The 17,016-nt window shown below is 38.5% G+C and overlaps 1 protein-coding gene across 1 annotated transcript in view; it reads left to right on the top strand.

Moving 5' to 3' along the window:
- The window catches only part of LOC148353346 (aryl hydrocarbon receptor-like), a 90,266-nt gene extending 73,626 nt beyond the window's left edge, over window positions 1-16,640 (top strand). Inside the window, exons 5-11 of the mRNA XM_088352166.1 lie at window positions 472-604; window positions 1,870-2,003; window positions 2,516-2,718; window positions 2,789-2,898; window positions 6,373-6,514; window positions 7,169-8,774; window positions 10,105-16,640. Coding sequence (XP_088208292.1) covers window positions 472-604; window positions 1,870-2,003; window positions 2,516-2,718; window positions 2,789-2,898; window positions 6,373-6,514; window positions 7,169-8,774; window positions 10,105-10,248 — 2,472 coding nt within the window. The 3' untranslated portion in view covers window positions 10,249-16,640. The remainder of the gene's footprint in view (window positions 1-471; window positions 605-1,869; window positions 2,004-2,515; window positions 2,719-2,788; window positions 2,899-6,372; window positions 6,515-7,168; window positions 8,775-10,104) is intronic.
- The last annotated feature ends 376 nt before the right edge of the window (window positions 16,641-17,016 follow it).

Genomic DNA, 17,016 nt, shown 5'->3' with positions numbered 1-17,016 from the left:
AGATGTTTTCAGCTTTCATGAGGAGGAAGGAAGGAAGGAAGGAAGGAAGGAAGGAAGGAAGGAAGGAAGGAAGGAAGGAAGGAAGGAAGGAAGGAAGGAAGGAAGGAAGGAATAAATGATGGAATGATTAATGGAAGGAAAGAAGAAATTAAAGGAAGAACGGACAGATGGACAACTACTCTGTGCATACTAAACAATCCGGTTGACAAATGAGTATGAGATTCAGCACTTGTTAAATTTCCTTTTTTTATAAAAGGCACAGGACTTCCTTTCATCTCTCACAACTCACGAGAATCGCGTTTCCACTTTGATTACAAAATATAGGACAAGAGTTTAAATGTCACTTCATATTGTACACAACAGCCCCACGCAAAAAGAATTAACGTTTATCAACAATGCCAGTTATTTGTAAACTTAAAAATCAATTATGCCACTGGAAGTCATGACTCAGTTTCTTCATTCTTTTTCTAGACTGACGTCATGCACCAGAGTGTTTATGAGCTGGTCCACACAGAAGATCAGCAGGAGCTCAGGAGAAATTTACACTGGGCATTGAATCCACCTCCTGCGGCACCATCTACTGTCAGCCAAGATTCACCTCAAGGTTGTTTGTCTCTTCCAGATGTGACCAAGTAATCACGGGGAATTAGCTCAAATGGTAGAGCGCTCGCTTAGCATGCGAGAGGTAGCGGGATCGATGCCCACATTCTCCATCATTATTTGCACATTTGTGTAATGTAATGACTTCTTGACACGTGGTTGGAGGATAATGGTTTTAAAGTACGTTCTCGTCCTCAAAAACCCACATTGTAACCATCTAATATAGTATTAAATATATCATTACCCGTCAATATCATCGGTGTAGTTTGAATCAGATGGTAAGTTGTATTAGTGTTTCTATTAGGATGGCATTAGCTCAGGAGGTAGAGCTCTCATCTTGGGATCAAGAGATCGCAGGTTCGATTCCCGGTTATATGTCGAAGTGTCCTCGGGCAAGACACTGAATCCCTAATGCCCCCAATAAGCAGGTCGGCGCCTTGCATAGGCGCTATTGGTGTGAGAGTGTGTATGGATGGGTAAGTGTGAAGCACATTGTAAAGCGCTTTGGGAGGTCTTCATTCACTTGTAAAGCGCTATATAAATGCAGACCATTTACCATTAAAATCGAGATCTGGTTCAATCTATAGACAATAAATTAAATGTTGAAGGTGTAAGTGTATGCTATTTAGATTTTTTTTTACTACTTGTGTCAAAAAGCTTTTTTAAATAATAGAGAATGATTCTGGACTAAAACTGAAGGGCTCCCCTCTGAAAGTGTTGTAATACTTTCTTCAATTTAAATTTAAAATACAAAAAAAGTTAAAGGTGACTTGTTTTTTTTATCTGAGGGCTTAGCTACAATTTAAGAGCCCATGTTGGTATACACAAATTGGGAATTCAAAATCAGATTGTTAAGTACCCACAGTTTAGGCAGGAAGCCACGAGACTGTCCATTAGGTTGTGTCACATGACCTCATAATCTTTGTTGGATTTATGAGGTGACGCGGTCCCCAACAGAATTTTAGTTGTAAGATGCTTATGTCTGTATCTTTGGATTTTTAGCAATGTGTTCAAGATAAGACTTGTAGCTCTAAGATCCCAAGCCACAAGGGATTTGGGCTATGGGGCAAGTTGAACCTACACTTTTTGGGATACATTTTAGTTATAAAACAAAAAGTAACATGAGTTGAACCTACGAGTGATATTCTTTTCTAGCTTTAGAATCCTATAATTCCAGAGTAGCTTCTTAAGAGCAAAAGCCAGCCAAAAGTATTTTCACAAAATATTGTGATGAAACCACCAACTATTAATATGCTCTTGAATTCACAGAGATGGAGTCAGACAGCAGTTCTTCTATCGTCACTTACAACCCTGAGCAGCTTCCTCCAGAGAACTCGTCCTTTCTGGAGAGGAGCTTCGTGTGTCGCTTTCGCTGCCTCTTGGATAATTCATCTGGCTTCCTGGTGGGTTTTGCAACAAACCGTTGCTCAGTGCTCAAATCTGTACCTTGTGAATATTTTTGCCTATCTATCTTAACATTTGTTTTATAGAACTTTCTTCTTTTAAATCTTTGTTACGTGTTTATCTGGGAGTGTCACGCCTAACCTCGTTGTAAACAATGTTCACTACAGTGTTATCAATAAAAAAGACAATTCCGAATTATAATGGATCATTGTTTTATTAGTCCCTAAAGCTCATAAAAAGACAATTCCTTAGCGAAAATGTTAAACAAAATACACATTTTTGATAAAACTCACAACTGGCAATGTTCAGGAAGTCTTTAGTTGGTTAAGCACAGTCATTAAAGGGTCGGGAACCAAGTGCAAACAGGAACATAAAAAAAAAGGCAAGACCTCTACTACAGTAGGTTTTACATATCGCCTTGCATCTACTACAACACAAACTCTTTCTACATCAGAAACTTCTTGCAAATGTGTAGCAATAAATTCACAAATCAACATTCATCTTTTTACAGGCTCTGAACTTCCAGGGCAGACTCAAATTTCTACACGGACAGAACCAGCGGCAAGAAAATGGTGGAAAGGCTCCACCGCAGCTCGCACTTTTTGCCATTGCAACTCCTCTGCAGCCTCCGTCAATATTGGAGATCAGGACCAAAAATATGATCTTCAGAACCAAGCATAAGCTGGACTTTACACCATTGGCTTGTGATGCAAAGTAGGCCTTGCAAATATGAGGCTAGTGCAGGAAAGGGAATATTTACTGATCTTGATTGTTTCTCTTTAAGGGGGAAGATAGTTCTGGGCTACACAGAGGCTGAATTGCGGGTGCGAGGATCTGGCTATCAGTTTATCCATGCCGCGGATATGTTGTACTGTGCAGAGAATCATGTCAGAAGTAAGTTTTTTTCTCTTTGAATACACAGATGAGTGAACAAAATAATGTTTCAATTCCTGTGCCAATTTAATCAATATTTTGTTTTATTGACTTAGACATTTTTTGTGCAACAGTAAAAATATATTTTGGACGATGAAAGAAAATAATCTATCCATCCATGCATCCATCCATCCATCCAGCCTTGATATACCAAATGATGACAAATCTTCCTCACCAATAGGCTGAAGTCATCTTAATTAGCGGGAGTCTCTTCGACGAGTGTTTCCCATTGGGATAATTTAATCTTTATTTGAAAAAATACAAAAGAATTGTATTTAGATATTAGGTATTTCTTCAAGTACTTTTGAAGTTATCATTTTCCTCATTTGCAAGCAATCAGAGTGGTGTGAGCTGATCACCTCTTCCGTGTGGAGGACCGATTCTGCCATACTTGAATGAATGTATAAATAAATAAATCCCTACAAATAGATGTCATTTGAATAAACAAATACCTGCAAATGTATAACATATAAATAAATGAACACATAAATATATCACATAATACTTAAATATATGGCATTAATGTAATTTATTCATGTATTTATACATTTTATCATTTATTTATTTTGTCGTGTATTTTTTTAAATTATTTTTATTTTTAGAAATTTGTTATGTATTTTGTCACTTAAAAATGTGCTTCATATGGGGAGCTTTTCTCCTACTGCTTGATCAATGATGAACGAACCGGCAACTAATTTCTTGCTTCCCTCTTTTTGGTAGCAAGGCATTCCAGTTGATCGGTGCACTCGCCAAACAATCAATAGGTGAAGAGCTCAACCAGTTTGAACCGCCCCCCTCATTTAAACATGTCAAAAAACATGTCAAAGTAAATACAGAAATAAAAAATGACAAAAAAAATGAATGACAAAATGCATAAGATAAATAATTTATTGTCTTTATATTATATATTTAGGTGTAATGTCGTTTATTTATGTGTTTATTTATCCATATGGTATATATTTTGAGGCGTTTATGTATTTATATATTTATTTCTACATACAGAAAGGCAGTCTGAAGCAGAAGTAATTAATTCGTCCTATTGTGAGGCTTTTCTCTCAAGACATTAGTTTTAGTTTCAGACATTTTCACCATCTTGTAGGGTTAGATCTTTTTAATTACCAAATTTCACCACTGGGTGAGGTTTGGGGGTGGAATGCAAAAAAGGGTAATAAAACACAACCTCGTTGCCTCAGATTATCAGAGGCAAAAATAACAGGATTTCTGTTCACAAAGCAGGACTTTTTGGGCTTTTATTATTTTCCCTCTCCTTTTCCTCTCTACATAGTAACTGTTAATTTAGCATATTAAGCATCATTTGCATGATATTTATGCACTATTGACACTATTTAAGCCATCTAAGTTCAGTAGTGAATTAAAAACATTTTTTTAATTTGCTGGAGAATTCATTGTTTTGCAGAATGACCAAGTAACAAAGATATACCAGACAAAACCCTTTGCTTTCATTGTGATAGCAACAAAAGCAAGGGTAAATATTCCTGATACTGTGTCAGGAACTCTTTCTGGATGGTGTCAAAGCACAGATGATTATAATCAAACGGTTGTCCTTTGTTAAGGCAGTGTTTGCCACTAGGAAAGACAGGCAGCGAGGGACCAGAGACAAAACATGCATTACCAAATGGACAGGCGAAAGGTTGTTTCCAAAATCCGGTAGGTCAGACAGTAGTTCGGTCCATTCGCTAGACAAGAGCAACCTATTGCAACATGCTTAAAAACATATAAAAATGAAAAAAATACAAATGTGTATTTTCTGGGCTATAAGTCACACTAGCCAAAAAAAAAGAAAGAAAAAACATGTATAAGTTGCACTCAGAGGACAAGTCGGATTTTTGGGTGAAAATTTATGTAATAAAATCCAACACAGAAAACAAATAGGTCATCTTTAAAAGCAATTTAAGATAAATACAGAATATAGAACACGGTATACTAAAGTTACACGTACGCCTTTCAGTAACAACGTAACATGTTATTCAGGTAGCTCTAGCATAATCATCTTCACTCCAAATCACTAAATCCATTTAAATTTTCATCCTCTGTGTCTCTTTTACCGGTAAACAACTCCCCGGTAAGTCCTGGTCGGCTTCCTATTTTAGCTTTTGAGTTGCAGTCAAGGTTAAAATTTTCAACACAGGCCTGGAGCACCCCCCGGCAGTTTAGTGTGAAAATAACATGTGAAGTGATATACAGTACTAGCAATGAAAATTGAAAACTAAATGATGTTGAAATGTTTAAATAATATCACATATAAATTGCACTGAGAAAAGAAAGCGACTTATTGTCTGTAAAAATACGATACTCAAATTTTCTCCCAGTCGGACCTGGGCACATTTTAAATGACACGGGAGCAGGTGGCCACTGGAGTGGGAATGACCTTCTATGAAGCGCTTTGAGCACAATGTGGTGTAAAAGGCGCCATCAAGGTTAAATCAATTAACCATTCGTAACTTGTGTATAAGAAAGTCAGTACACTGAGGCATAGTGAGAAAGAAAGTATTTTTAGTAATTTGTGGTTGTATTTAAAGCTTGCCAGGTTCATCAGATCATCAGACACATGTCTACCAAAATACACAGTTGAAGGTAGTCCTGTCAAAAAAATTGAGGATACCAGTCTGAGAGTTAAAACAGCTTTTGCTAGTAATCCTAGAGGATTACGAAGCAGATTGAGTAAAGCTGTGGGGCTGCCAGAGAAGAAGATGTTAGAGGGAGGGGAGTCAACAAATCCAATGCATGAGCAAACCATCACGTATGACCCAGCAGCATTGTTAGGGCAAATACCTCAGTGACCCGATATTTTACTCCCACCAGTCAGGTTCAGGGGGCAATGGAATGCTTTTGTCAACCTTATGAGTGAGCGATCTTGGAAATACTGGAATCAGTACGATACCTTGTAAACACAGGCGAGTATCAGCCTATATTGATACAAAACTGATACTTTCTGCTTGGAAATGTCCTGATCATTGAATAACTAAATCCCGACCAAGTTAGTTTATTATAGTTATGATAGACACAACACAAATATTTTGAAAATAAAGTCAGCAATGCAAATGAGTTGTAAACAGAATTGGATTCAATTTGAAATAAAAATATATTGGATAGACCTTTTCAAGCATCACATTGCAACTCAAAGTGCTGTATAAAAACATTCAATGTACAATAAGAAAATAAAATCGCCAATGCATGTATGTATAATATAACAACCCACCAACAACATTGTTATAGTGATAGTTAAAATGGGAAGACAGTATCGATCCCGAGACAATAGTATCGATCCGATCCAAGTTTCTGCTTTGTATCGATTACATTGACATTTGATGGATACGGCCACCCTTAGTCAATATACAGAACAAACAAGCAAGGTCACAAAACACAGCTTTATGGCCAAACCCACACATAATCCTGTATGTTTGTCAACTGTAGTGATGAAGACTGGGGAAAGTGGACTGACAGTGTTCAGGCTGCTCACTAAAGAGAATCGCTGGAAATGGGTGCAGGCAAACGCTCGTCTGGTTTACAAAAACGGCAAGCCTGACTACATCATCGCTACTCAAAGGCCCCTCTTGTAAGTCTCTTTGCAATTGAACTCAAAACTAGATATGTTGACGATGTTCGAAAATGTAAAAAAAGCTTGTTAGAGAATTATATTAATAAGTGGAGAGACTGTTAAGCCAATCAGAGTGCAATACCCAATGCAGGATGCAAATACATTAAGTAGCGAAAATTTGAAACAGAAACTGCATGATAGCAAGGGATTACTTCAGTGCTCGTGTTAGCGGCAGTACCAACAACATTAGCCTCTATGACTAGAATGCTAATGCTAGCATTCGTTTTTGTGAGCCTTTCACATTAGCATGATCAATATGCGATTAAATACTTGTAACAGTGGTGCCATATCTATTACATTATTGACTCAATTAACCTGTTTATATTTGTATTTTATTATATAGATCTTACATTTTACTTCATTAGAAAAGAAACGTAATCAGCATTGAATGATTTCATAGTAAAGCCCAGATACAGCTTTAAAATAACAGCATAACAAGCCCTGACCTCAGGCATATGAAAAAAAAAAAAGAAACATGTATGAAATAAATAAACAAGCCTCTGAAAAAATCTTGTCGCGTTTCACTTTTGCAAGATCTTGATGATAGGGTTCTCCTCTAATTCCACAAAAACTAAACTTAGCCAAAATAACATCTTGTATTATGTCCTGCAGGGATGAAGAGGGCGGAGAACACTTGCGTAAACGCTCCATGCATTTACCTTTCACCTATGCTACAGGGGAGGCATTGCTCTACCAATCTAATCATCCTATTGCTGGCTTCAGGGATACCGTTTGTGAGAAGAACAGTAGTAAGTCAAAGAAGACCAGGACTGACAGGTTATTGAGGGATGGCCTGGACCCAGGTTCACTTCTCGGGGCTCTCATGAGCCAGGACGAGTCGGTGTATGTTTGCCAGCCTGCCCTGGAGCCCAAAATCTCTTTTCACAGCAGCTTCTTTGGAGAACAAATGGGCTTTGCTGACTCTAAATCCACTTTGCATCGAAGCTGGGATGCATCAAGCAATGGTGATGTCGATCAAAGTATCATCGAACCAAGCACTAGCTTTGACCCACTTCTTGCCACTTTAGACTCTCTCTCCCTGGAAGGGCAAGGGGTTGTGGACTCGGAGGACGCTGGCTGTTCAAATGGAGAGTTGTTTGGAGCTTTAGAGGGTTTGGGGCTGAGCGCTGAGGATCTTGAGCTTCTCCTGCTGGATGAGAGAATGATTCGAGTTGAAATAGACCCAGAGCGTGTGCCGACCTTAGATGACCTGCTAACAAATGATGAGATTCTTTCATACATCTATGACTCAATTGAAGGAAAGAGTGATTCTCGAGACCAGGGTCAGGAGGCGTCAAGCTGCAATCCTTCAGTGAATACAGCAACTGTTTCCGTTTCGGAAAACGCTTTCGTTTCTGACACAAATTTGAAAATGCAGTTTCCTCCGCACAAGCCTCCCGTGCCGGTGAAGGCACCCATCGTCCAGTTGTCTCAACAAATGCAAAAGCACCTCAACATGTGCCCAGGGAAAGGGGGGCACAACTGGGAACGCCAGAGTGACAATTTGACTAACTCCTTTGTCAAAGAAGACATAATAGGGCATATTGAAACTGCCTCTAGTGAACAATGGTCAGCCCAAGACATTCTCATGAGTGCGGGAATACAGTTAGAACACACGAACTCACAGCAAGCTGTTTTTAATGGCAAGATGCCAGAGCTAGATAGGGAGCTTCATCCACAGCATCATAGCTACATTCAGCAGCCGCAACAGCAACAGCCCTTTATTCAGAACCCCCTCTCACAGCAGTGCCGTGCCAAACAGAAGGACGCCAACCTAAATGGACTGTGTGGCATATCCAGTAAAGAGCAGTCAGTAGTAAAATCACAGTGGCAGGATTTTGGCTTTGGGGAGAGTCTGAATTCTTGCCTCACTAACAGCCAAAAGACTCTCGCAGAGACCTCGTTAGATTCCTGCATGGATTACAATCTCCCCAACCTTGACAATTCGGAGTACTCTCTTAATGGTGGCAGTTTGTTTAGGAGTGGCGGGCATCAGCACAGGGACGATTCCACGGTTTTATCATTCCAGGAGATTACCCCGAAGCGTCAGACAGAGTCCATTCCAGTCCCTATAGCCCAGGTCATCTCCAGCCTGTCCCAGTGTCCACCTCCGAACACATCACTGGCTCAAATTCTGTCTGTTGGCAAACCTTGTCGGCAGGTGGACCATTACAGCATGGTGGCCTCGGACTTGCCCCTTGGGAGCAGTCACGGCAAGGTGAGAAACAATGCACTTGGACAGAGGTGGGCAACCAGGTCCCCAAAGGCCGCCTGGCCTGCATGTTTTTGGAGGTTTCTCTTCTTTAACTCAGGTGTTATCAAACTAGGATTCGTAACGAGCTCTTGCCAGCTTGCTCACGAGTTGATAATTTGTATCACTTGAGTTGAAGAACAGAAAACTCCAGATAATGCAGAACATATGGCTGTCAATGACCTGGTTGCCCACCTCTACGCTGGGATATCAGTTATTTAGACAACCACGTTAAGCACAATCTCAATATGCAGCCTTTCCTTTTGTTGTGTCCTTAGCCTTACCCTTGAAATGCATGATCACAAAGAGTAAAGGGAGTCCCATTTTCCCATTACATTTCGGGTAAAGGCTAAGACCAGGGCTATTAAATTACAAATCAGTTGTACTGCATATTCAAATCATACAATGTAACCGGGCAAAAAACGTTATGCACCCAGTTAATGATGTGGAACTAATGAAAATGTTTTACATTTCAAAACCTTTTTCTTGTAGGCATACACTTGCTTCAGCTTCTGTTCTAGGGGTAAAATCTTTTTTTATTTTTTATTGTAAAGTTACATTTATTGTTTCTTAATGTCTGTAACCCTAGACTGGTGAGTATTTATACTGTGTATCCTATTAGTGCCGAGACCTTTTAGATATATTTGTACACGCAATGGTAGCTAAAACCAGTATACACTGCCTACTAATGTTCATTTGACAATCAAGAAACTGCCTTGCTTTGTAATACTGATACCAAAACACATCTATAATGCTATTGATCAGTTGAAGAAAAATCACATCTGGTTAGATCGCCACCATCCGACAGGTTTAAGTCAAGTCAGGGCGTGGCAAATGGCCCCGATTTCTTGTGAAATCATTCTTCTGTCAAGAACCCTCTTGGGGTGGTGCGGAAGCAAAGTGCTGGAAAACTGATTAGTATAGCAGACGGTGGTCTTTTATCCAGGAAGGGTTCATTACACGGGAACCTACGCAGATACGGGAACCTGAGTGCAGGATTAGGACATTGTCTTGCGCTTGCCAAAGAACTCAGAGGGTCGAAAAAGAATATCAACAAGAGAAGAAAGTTGGGGGAAAGAGGAAGTAATGGATAAGGACTATAACATGATGGTCATCTATTTCTTGTCAGCATTAAAGGCCCTGATTAAATTTTAAGCACAAGTCTAGCTCAAATCTTTGGGCCTGGGGTGAGTTTTCTTCATTTGACATTTTAAGTAGACTTTTGCCCAAGTAGAAATGGGCACAGCCTGTCTTTTGCAGCAACGTGTTTTTTTCTTTATTTATTTGCAACGTGCAGATGGAGAACAACAGCCTCTTGACCGCACCATACCCAGCCATGCCTAATGGGAATGGGACATCGCCCCCTGCTGTCCAGATACCATGCCCAGAGACTTTGCCTCCTGGCCTCCCAGATCCACCAGCTACTGGTTTCTACCTCTGACCTGATGCCCCGTGCACTGCAAATGGCCACACACATACATAACTACGCACATGCACACTCACTGGACGAGCCTTACGACACACAGTTGAGACAACTAAAACAAAATTGCTGTCCCGTTTTTGTTCTGTTTTGGCCAAGGTGTTGAGCGATCATTGCATACTTTCACATCATATTATCATAAGAGTCCTTTGTTTACAATAATGCAGTTAGAGAGTTGTGTGAATGAATTACTGATGTGACCGATGATTCAGGGTTTTCTTTCAGTGACGGAGTTGCAGACAAACAAACGGGTGTTTTCTGCGCTTCATGAATGTACAGGCACTCAAGCAGAAAAAGGAAGGGATACTTTAGCACGGAATAACACTTTGACTCTATCCACCCAATCAAATATCAGCGGACCTTCCTGTTGGTGACATGCATTTAACAGCCAGTTCCTTAGTTACGTCCAGACAATGAAATCTAATAAAAAATACCCTTACGCAGTAGTGAGTATGTGCTCTTCGTCGCTCTCTGACTCTCTGGTAGTCACCATCTTGAATTGTCTGAAAAACATTTGACATAAACAACTCGTAGCAGAACTGAATTCGAAAGAGCTGAGAACGGTGTAAGGTGTCCTCTCAGCTTAAATTGTAAGAAATGGATGTAAAGTAATTCACTTTTATGGCTTTTTAAGCCTGTTTATAATTCGATGCAGTTTAAATGTGAGCATGCAGCTTTTAATCATTTGCACTCTATAGTCCGGAATTTACAGTACAATTAACATTTTATTTTAGTTGTTTTAAAGTTCATGCTGCTTGATGATAATAGATAAACTACATTCAAGTATTGGCTATTGCATGTTATAAGGGACATATACAGAAACATTGCTGCTTTTAATTTTAACCAATTTGGTGTCAGTTCCCCCTAAATATGAAAAAAAATAGAAATGTTGTAGAGTAGAATAATGGTTTTGCATCGTGTGAACCATCTAATTGGATGTTTTTTGTACTCCTGAGTAGTTAATGCCAGAAGAAGCCCTTCAATATATATTTGTACAATGACTGCATTGGTTTTCTTTTTGGTAATTGCCTTGTCTAATATTCATAAACAACAAAAAAGAGAGTTTTCTTTTATGTTTGAAAGAAATCCATACAATCAGCGGAAAACCCAAGTTCCCTAACCCGATGCATTCAAAAACACACGCAGCTTCACTAAGACCATTAGGAAACTTGGAAAATAGGATGTATCTTAAATAGGAAGTACCTGAGCAAGAGTAAAGAGAAATAATGTTCACAGATTCATCATCTGATACAAAGCTCCATTCAGAGGTCAATGTGAAAGATTGTTTTGAGTTAACCCTGTTTTTAACTATCTTGCAAGAAAACAGGAGACGACTTCACACAAAAACATCATAAAAGCGAGTTTAAAATATGTTCCAAAAGTCGTACACTCAGCCCTTAGTTTGATTAAGTTTCCTGGGTCACAAAAAGCAGATCCATCCTAAAGGGTCTGGATACTAATGAAAAGCAACATGATTGGCCAATAAAGACAATGATGTATATACCCGGGGTCAGGGACCTATGTGAGCCATATATGGCACTTTTCATAAATACAAACACAAACATTTTAAATACCCAGAAGCTCTAGCAAGGCACCTAGAGCAATTTGATTGGGTGAGCGGTAGGAATGGGTATAACTATACACAGGACAGGAGACGAGCACTTCTCGCCCAGCTCTTATCTGAACTGAAAGTAAATACGTTGGTATCCTCGTTTATGTTAATTCATAACATTTTTACAAAACTGCCTGCACCTTGTTTTGAAACCATTATTAAGGAAAAAAATTACGGTCGAAACAGCTCTCAATACTCTTAAGTAACTGCAGAAGCGAGACCAATTTTAAGTGGTATGTTTGTATTGAAATGGAACACAAGCTCAATCAAAACCAACGAAACTCATCATTGGGCGTTAATAGAGTTGTAATAAAACCTTCCTGTTATTTGCAGACATTCACTGACCATGGAACTGCAAAAAAAGGAGCAAACAATGTGTAGTACTTGGAGGAAGTTTAGCATATTTGACTTGACAAACAAGGAGCAAAGTAAGTCATCATCTGATATTAAATAATCCATCAATTAATTTCGATTGAAGAAGACAAGCTTTTTTGTTTACCGCTTTTTGGAAATGTACCTAATGAAGTGTCTGGATTGAGTAACGCTTGGTTATTTGCTTCACTTTGCATCTCAACGCTCCCCCTGAGGCATCCCAAAAAAGAAAAGATGATAGCACAAACACTAGCAAACAATTTTGTGTCATACATCAAGAATAGAATGTAGTACTTCATTTATTTGTTGAAACGTTGTCCCTGTCAACGATGACATTAAATGTTTGAAAGAAAGTACAGTAATCCCTTGTTTTTTGCGTGTTGCAAAATAAGTCCCGCAATAGTGGAAACCCGCAAAGTAGAAATGTTTATTTATTTATTAGATATCAGTATCATATAATATATATGACTATAACAAAATAACAACTATAGATCTGCAAATAAAAACACAGAACACAAATTGCAGTGGTCTTTATTGTCGTTATATAATAATAAAATGAGATTGGAGGGCTTCCCCTTTCAGTTTAAGTAAGTGAAGTAGAGAGCGGCTGGCTAGCTGAAATTAGTATCCGGGATTCTCAGATTGAGCCAGGTCTCTGTGATGATTAAAATACAAGAGTAGCGAATGTCGCGGTTTCCTACGAGTTGTAGCTCCATGTCATCTGTTTCATGGATAATGGATCTGGCGTTAGTGAGATACAGGTTCGGCAGAGTTGGCTTATTATGTAGCCATAGCAGTAGGCTGGATCTGCAGCCCAGTGACCGATTTTTCTCCCGACGCTGCCTCAGTCTCTTCCCGAACCCGATAACAATCCATGCAGCACTTACTGGTGATCAACATTTCTTTGCGCCCTCCATACTTTCCTCAGAGTCCAATTTAATCAATGATTTTGTTATAAATGTAACAAGCCGCTAAAATGCTAGCGTCGCCGTTCTTTGCAGTTTCTTTTCGGTGGGTTCGCTTCTTGACTGACAGCATACACACCAGCCTATCACAGTTGCGAACACAGACAGTTAGACCCACACAAAACACACACAGCCCTCCGCCACCTGTCCCTGTGATAGCATTTGCTGTGTGTTTGCTGCTAAACACAATACACAATGAAAATGCGCAAAGAATCGAAACTGCAAAAAGTAAACCCAGATACAGCGAGGGATTACTGTGTAGAAGAAGTGATGCTTGGATAACATCCTGCACTTTATTTCAAGCAGCTGTTCAACAATGCAGCTCAGCAATCAGGTTGGAACAAAACCACAATTTTTGGCTTTTATTATTTTCTGGTTTCTGACGCAACACATTTAAACACTACTAGTTTTCTTTTTTTTATATGACGCCCTTGAAAACGTGGAAAACTTTCCATACAATTGTTGATGTGGTTTTTGTGTTTGTTTAGTTGAATTACACAACATATGTGGGGTTCTGATTTTACTTCAAAACATGTTGACCAATGTTAGTGTTCTTATTACAGTGCCTTGCAAAAGTATTGGACCCCTAAGAACTTTTTGACTTATTGCCATATTTCACGCTTCAAACCTAGCGATAAAAAACTCAAAATATTTTTTAATAATCAACAACATGTGAGACACAATCGCAAAGAAAAAACAAATGTATTGATTTATATTTTATATTGTTCCAACAAATAAAAAATTGAAAAGCAGGCATTGAAAAAATATTGACCCCCTTTGATTCAATACTTTGTAAAACCTCTATTTTACGTGATCGTCTTTTGGGGTATGTCTCTGTATGTTTTGCACATCTTGAAAAATAAATATTTGACCATTCTTCCTTACACAACAACCCAAGTTCCTTAAGGTTTAATATTGATTATTTGTGCACAGCATTTTTCCTGATCTTTCCACAAACACGATATAGGGTTGAGGTCTGGACTTTGGCTTGGCCATACTAACACCTTTACATTGTGACTTTTAAACCATTCCATTGTAGATTTTTGCTTTATGTTTAGTGGCATTGTTCTGTTGGAAGGTAAACCTGTGCCACATTCTCTTGGAGACTCCAATAAATTTTCTGCCAGAATCAGCCTGTATTTGGCTCCATCCCTCTTCCGGTCAACTCTATCAATCTTTCCAGTCTCTGCTGAAGAAAAACAACCCAAGAGCATGATTCTGCCAACACCATATTTTACAGTGGGGATGTTGTTTTCAGGGTGATGTGCAGTGTTACTCTTGTGCCAAATGTGACGCTTTGCATTCAGCCCAAAAAATTAATTTTATTTTCATCTGACCGGAGCACATTGTTCCAAAGATTATTTGTGTGTCCCATGGGGTCTTTTTATTGTATTTTTTAGAAAGGGCTTTCTTCTCTTATTCTCTTCGATTAAGGGCATATTTATGCAGAGTAATACTAAGAGTTGTCTTATGGCCAGATTGTCCCACCTTGGCTGTGTATGCCTTCAGGTCATCCATTTGATCATGGGGCTCTTGGTTGCTTTTTTGATTAGTTTTCTCCTTGTTTGGACCGTACGTTTAGAGGAAGAGCTAGTTCTGGGTAGGTTTGCAGTGGTTTTATGCTCTCTCCATTTTTGATATTATTGATTGCACAGTGCTGCGGGAGATATGTAAAAAGGTTGCAAAATGTTTTTGTATCCCATTCTTGCTTTAAAATTTTTACAACTTTGTCCCGGACCTGGTAGGTGTATTTTTTGGCCTTCATAATGCTGTCAGTTCTCTTCTGATCCCATCACGGAGCCGGCACATTTAAACTGAGACTTAATGACACGCAGTAGCACTGTTTCATTGTTAATCATTTAGGTCAACATTACATCATCAAGGAAGTCATCAAGAAACTTCTGGAGTCCATTGTCTGAGCTGAGGGAACCGGGAACAATATTTTTGCAACACCTATCTTTCATTTTGTTTTAGTTGTAGATATAATATAAAATGTTACAATAATTTAGTTCAATTTAACGATTGAGTATCACATGTTGTTGAGTCTTGTAAAATATTTTCAGGTCCATAGCTTTATCTTTGAAGTCTGAAATGTGGCAATATGACAAAAAGTTTTTGGGAGGGCAATACTTTTGTTGGTACTGTGTTATGGTAAATAAAGTACTACTAATACAAATGTGTAGTTTTGGTTCCACTCTTCCCCAAAGTGTACCTTAGTTTTTTTGTCATGCATTCCCAGGGTATCAGATTTGAGACTGTTTAAATCCATCAAACAACAAAATAATGTGTCTCTTTATTTTACCCACAAATGAACCACACTACAGATTAGAACCAAAACCGGATTTAAAATGTACAAAAGAGTTAAAATCCACAGACATAATAAGGTTGTATTTACTGTATCTTCCCTACTGACCTACATCCTTTTAATAAAACGATTTTTCAAGAGATACAGTAATGGCAAACAGTCTAATTACCTGATATGAATTTTAGGAGCAGTTTTTTTAGCAGTTGGCAGCAAAACCAAATGTGAAGGATTCTATTGAGGTACTGACAGGAAGGACACCGTTGTGAATGTTTCTTTCGTAGCTACGAAATATTTTGTATTAAAGTGCGGCGAGTGGCGCTGGGCAGCAGAGGCAAAATGCTGAAGAGATTTTCATCGTGAGATAATGTCATTATTAGTGGTATGAATATTATTGTTTTATGTTCAAATGTGATTCACACTTGGTTAAATGTCAGTCGGATTTCCTTCCCGCTTCATTTTTTTCTACAGCAGAACAGTTTTTGCAATATTTAATATGATTGATGTGACTTATTGAAGATGTGATAACAAATAAGTGTTCTGTATATATATATATATATATATATATATATATATATATATACATACAGAACACTTATTTGTATGTGTAATATTCAAAGGTGTACATAGTTTGGTGTCACTAGTTTCATACACTGTTTTGGCGACACTTGCTCCTGTTGTCCGATGTTTTCATTTTTCTTAATTGGTTTGTTTTAAAGGATTTGTAAATAGTGCAGCTCACACAAATGGGAACAAGACACTATGACAGCCTGGAAATGGTGCCATATTGCTGAGTCTTCTACTGTAGGTGATATAATTGGAGGTCCAATGTGCTAACCACGAGGCAAGGTTGTTTGCTCATTGTCTTCTGTTCTTCCTTCTTATCGATTAATATGATCTCAGTGATCACGTTGGAACAGTATTAAGTATTCCAAAAAACAAACAAACAAAAAAACATGTGTTTTAAAGCCTGTTTGACTGATATCCTCCTTCCATAACGGGGCGCCCTACAATATATGTCAATGTCGATTATGTGTGTGTGGAGCCCGAATATGTAAAGGTGCTTGTGTAGCACTTTAACATCAATAAATCATCAATGCCACATTAAGCTCTTTGACAGTGTGTTACTGTAAATTCAGCATACAATAATTTATATAACAATTTATTTATTCTATACTGTAAGAAATTTTCCAATCGTCCTGTGTTTGCATGTTCTCCCTGCTTCTGGGTGGGTTTCTTTCGGGCATTTCAGTTTACTTCCACAATAAAAAACATGCATGTCAGGTTAATTGGCCAGTTCAAGTGGTCCCTAGGTGTAGATAGATAGATAGATAGATAGATAGATAGATAGATAGATAGATAGATAGATAGATAGATAGATAGATAGATAGATAGATAGATAGATAGATAGATAGATAGATAGATGGATGGATGGATGGATGGATGGATGGATGGATGGATGGATGGATGGATGGATG

This window comes from Urocampus carinirostris, chromosome 14, assembly GCF_059441175.1.
Source record: "Urocampus carinirostris isolate Australia breed hairy pipefish chromosome 14, RoL_Ucar_1.0, whole genome shotgun sequence".
Lineage (NCBI taxonomy): Eukaryota > Metazoa > Chordata > Actinopteri > Syngnathiformes > Syngnathidae > Urocampus > Urocampus carinirostris.
The sequence above is the reverse complement of the archived record's forward strand: the minus strand, read 5'-3'. Positions and strand labels throughout refer to the sequence as shown.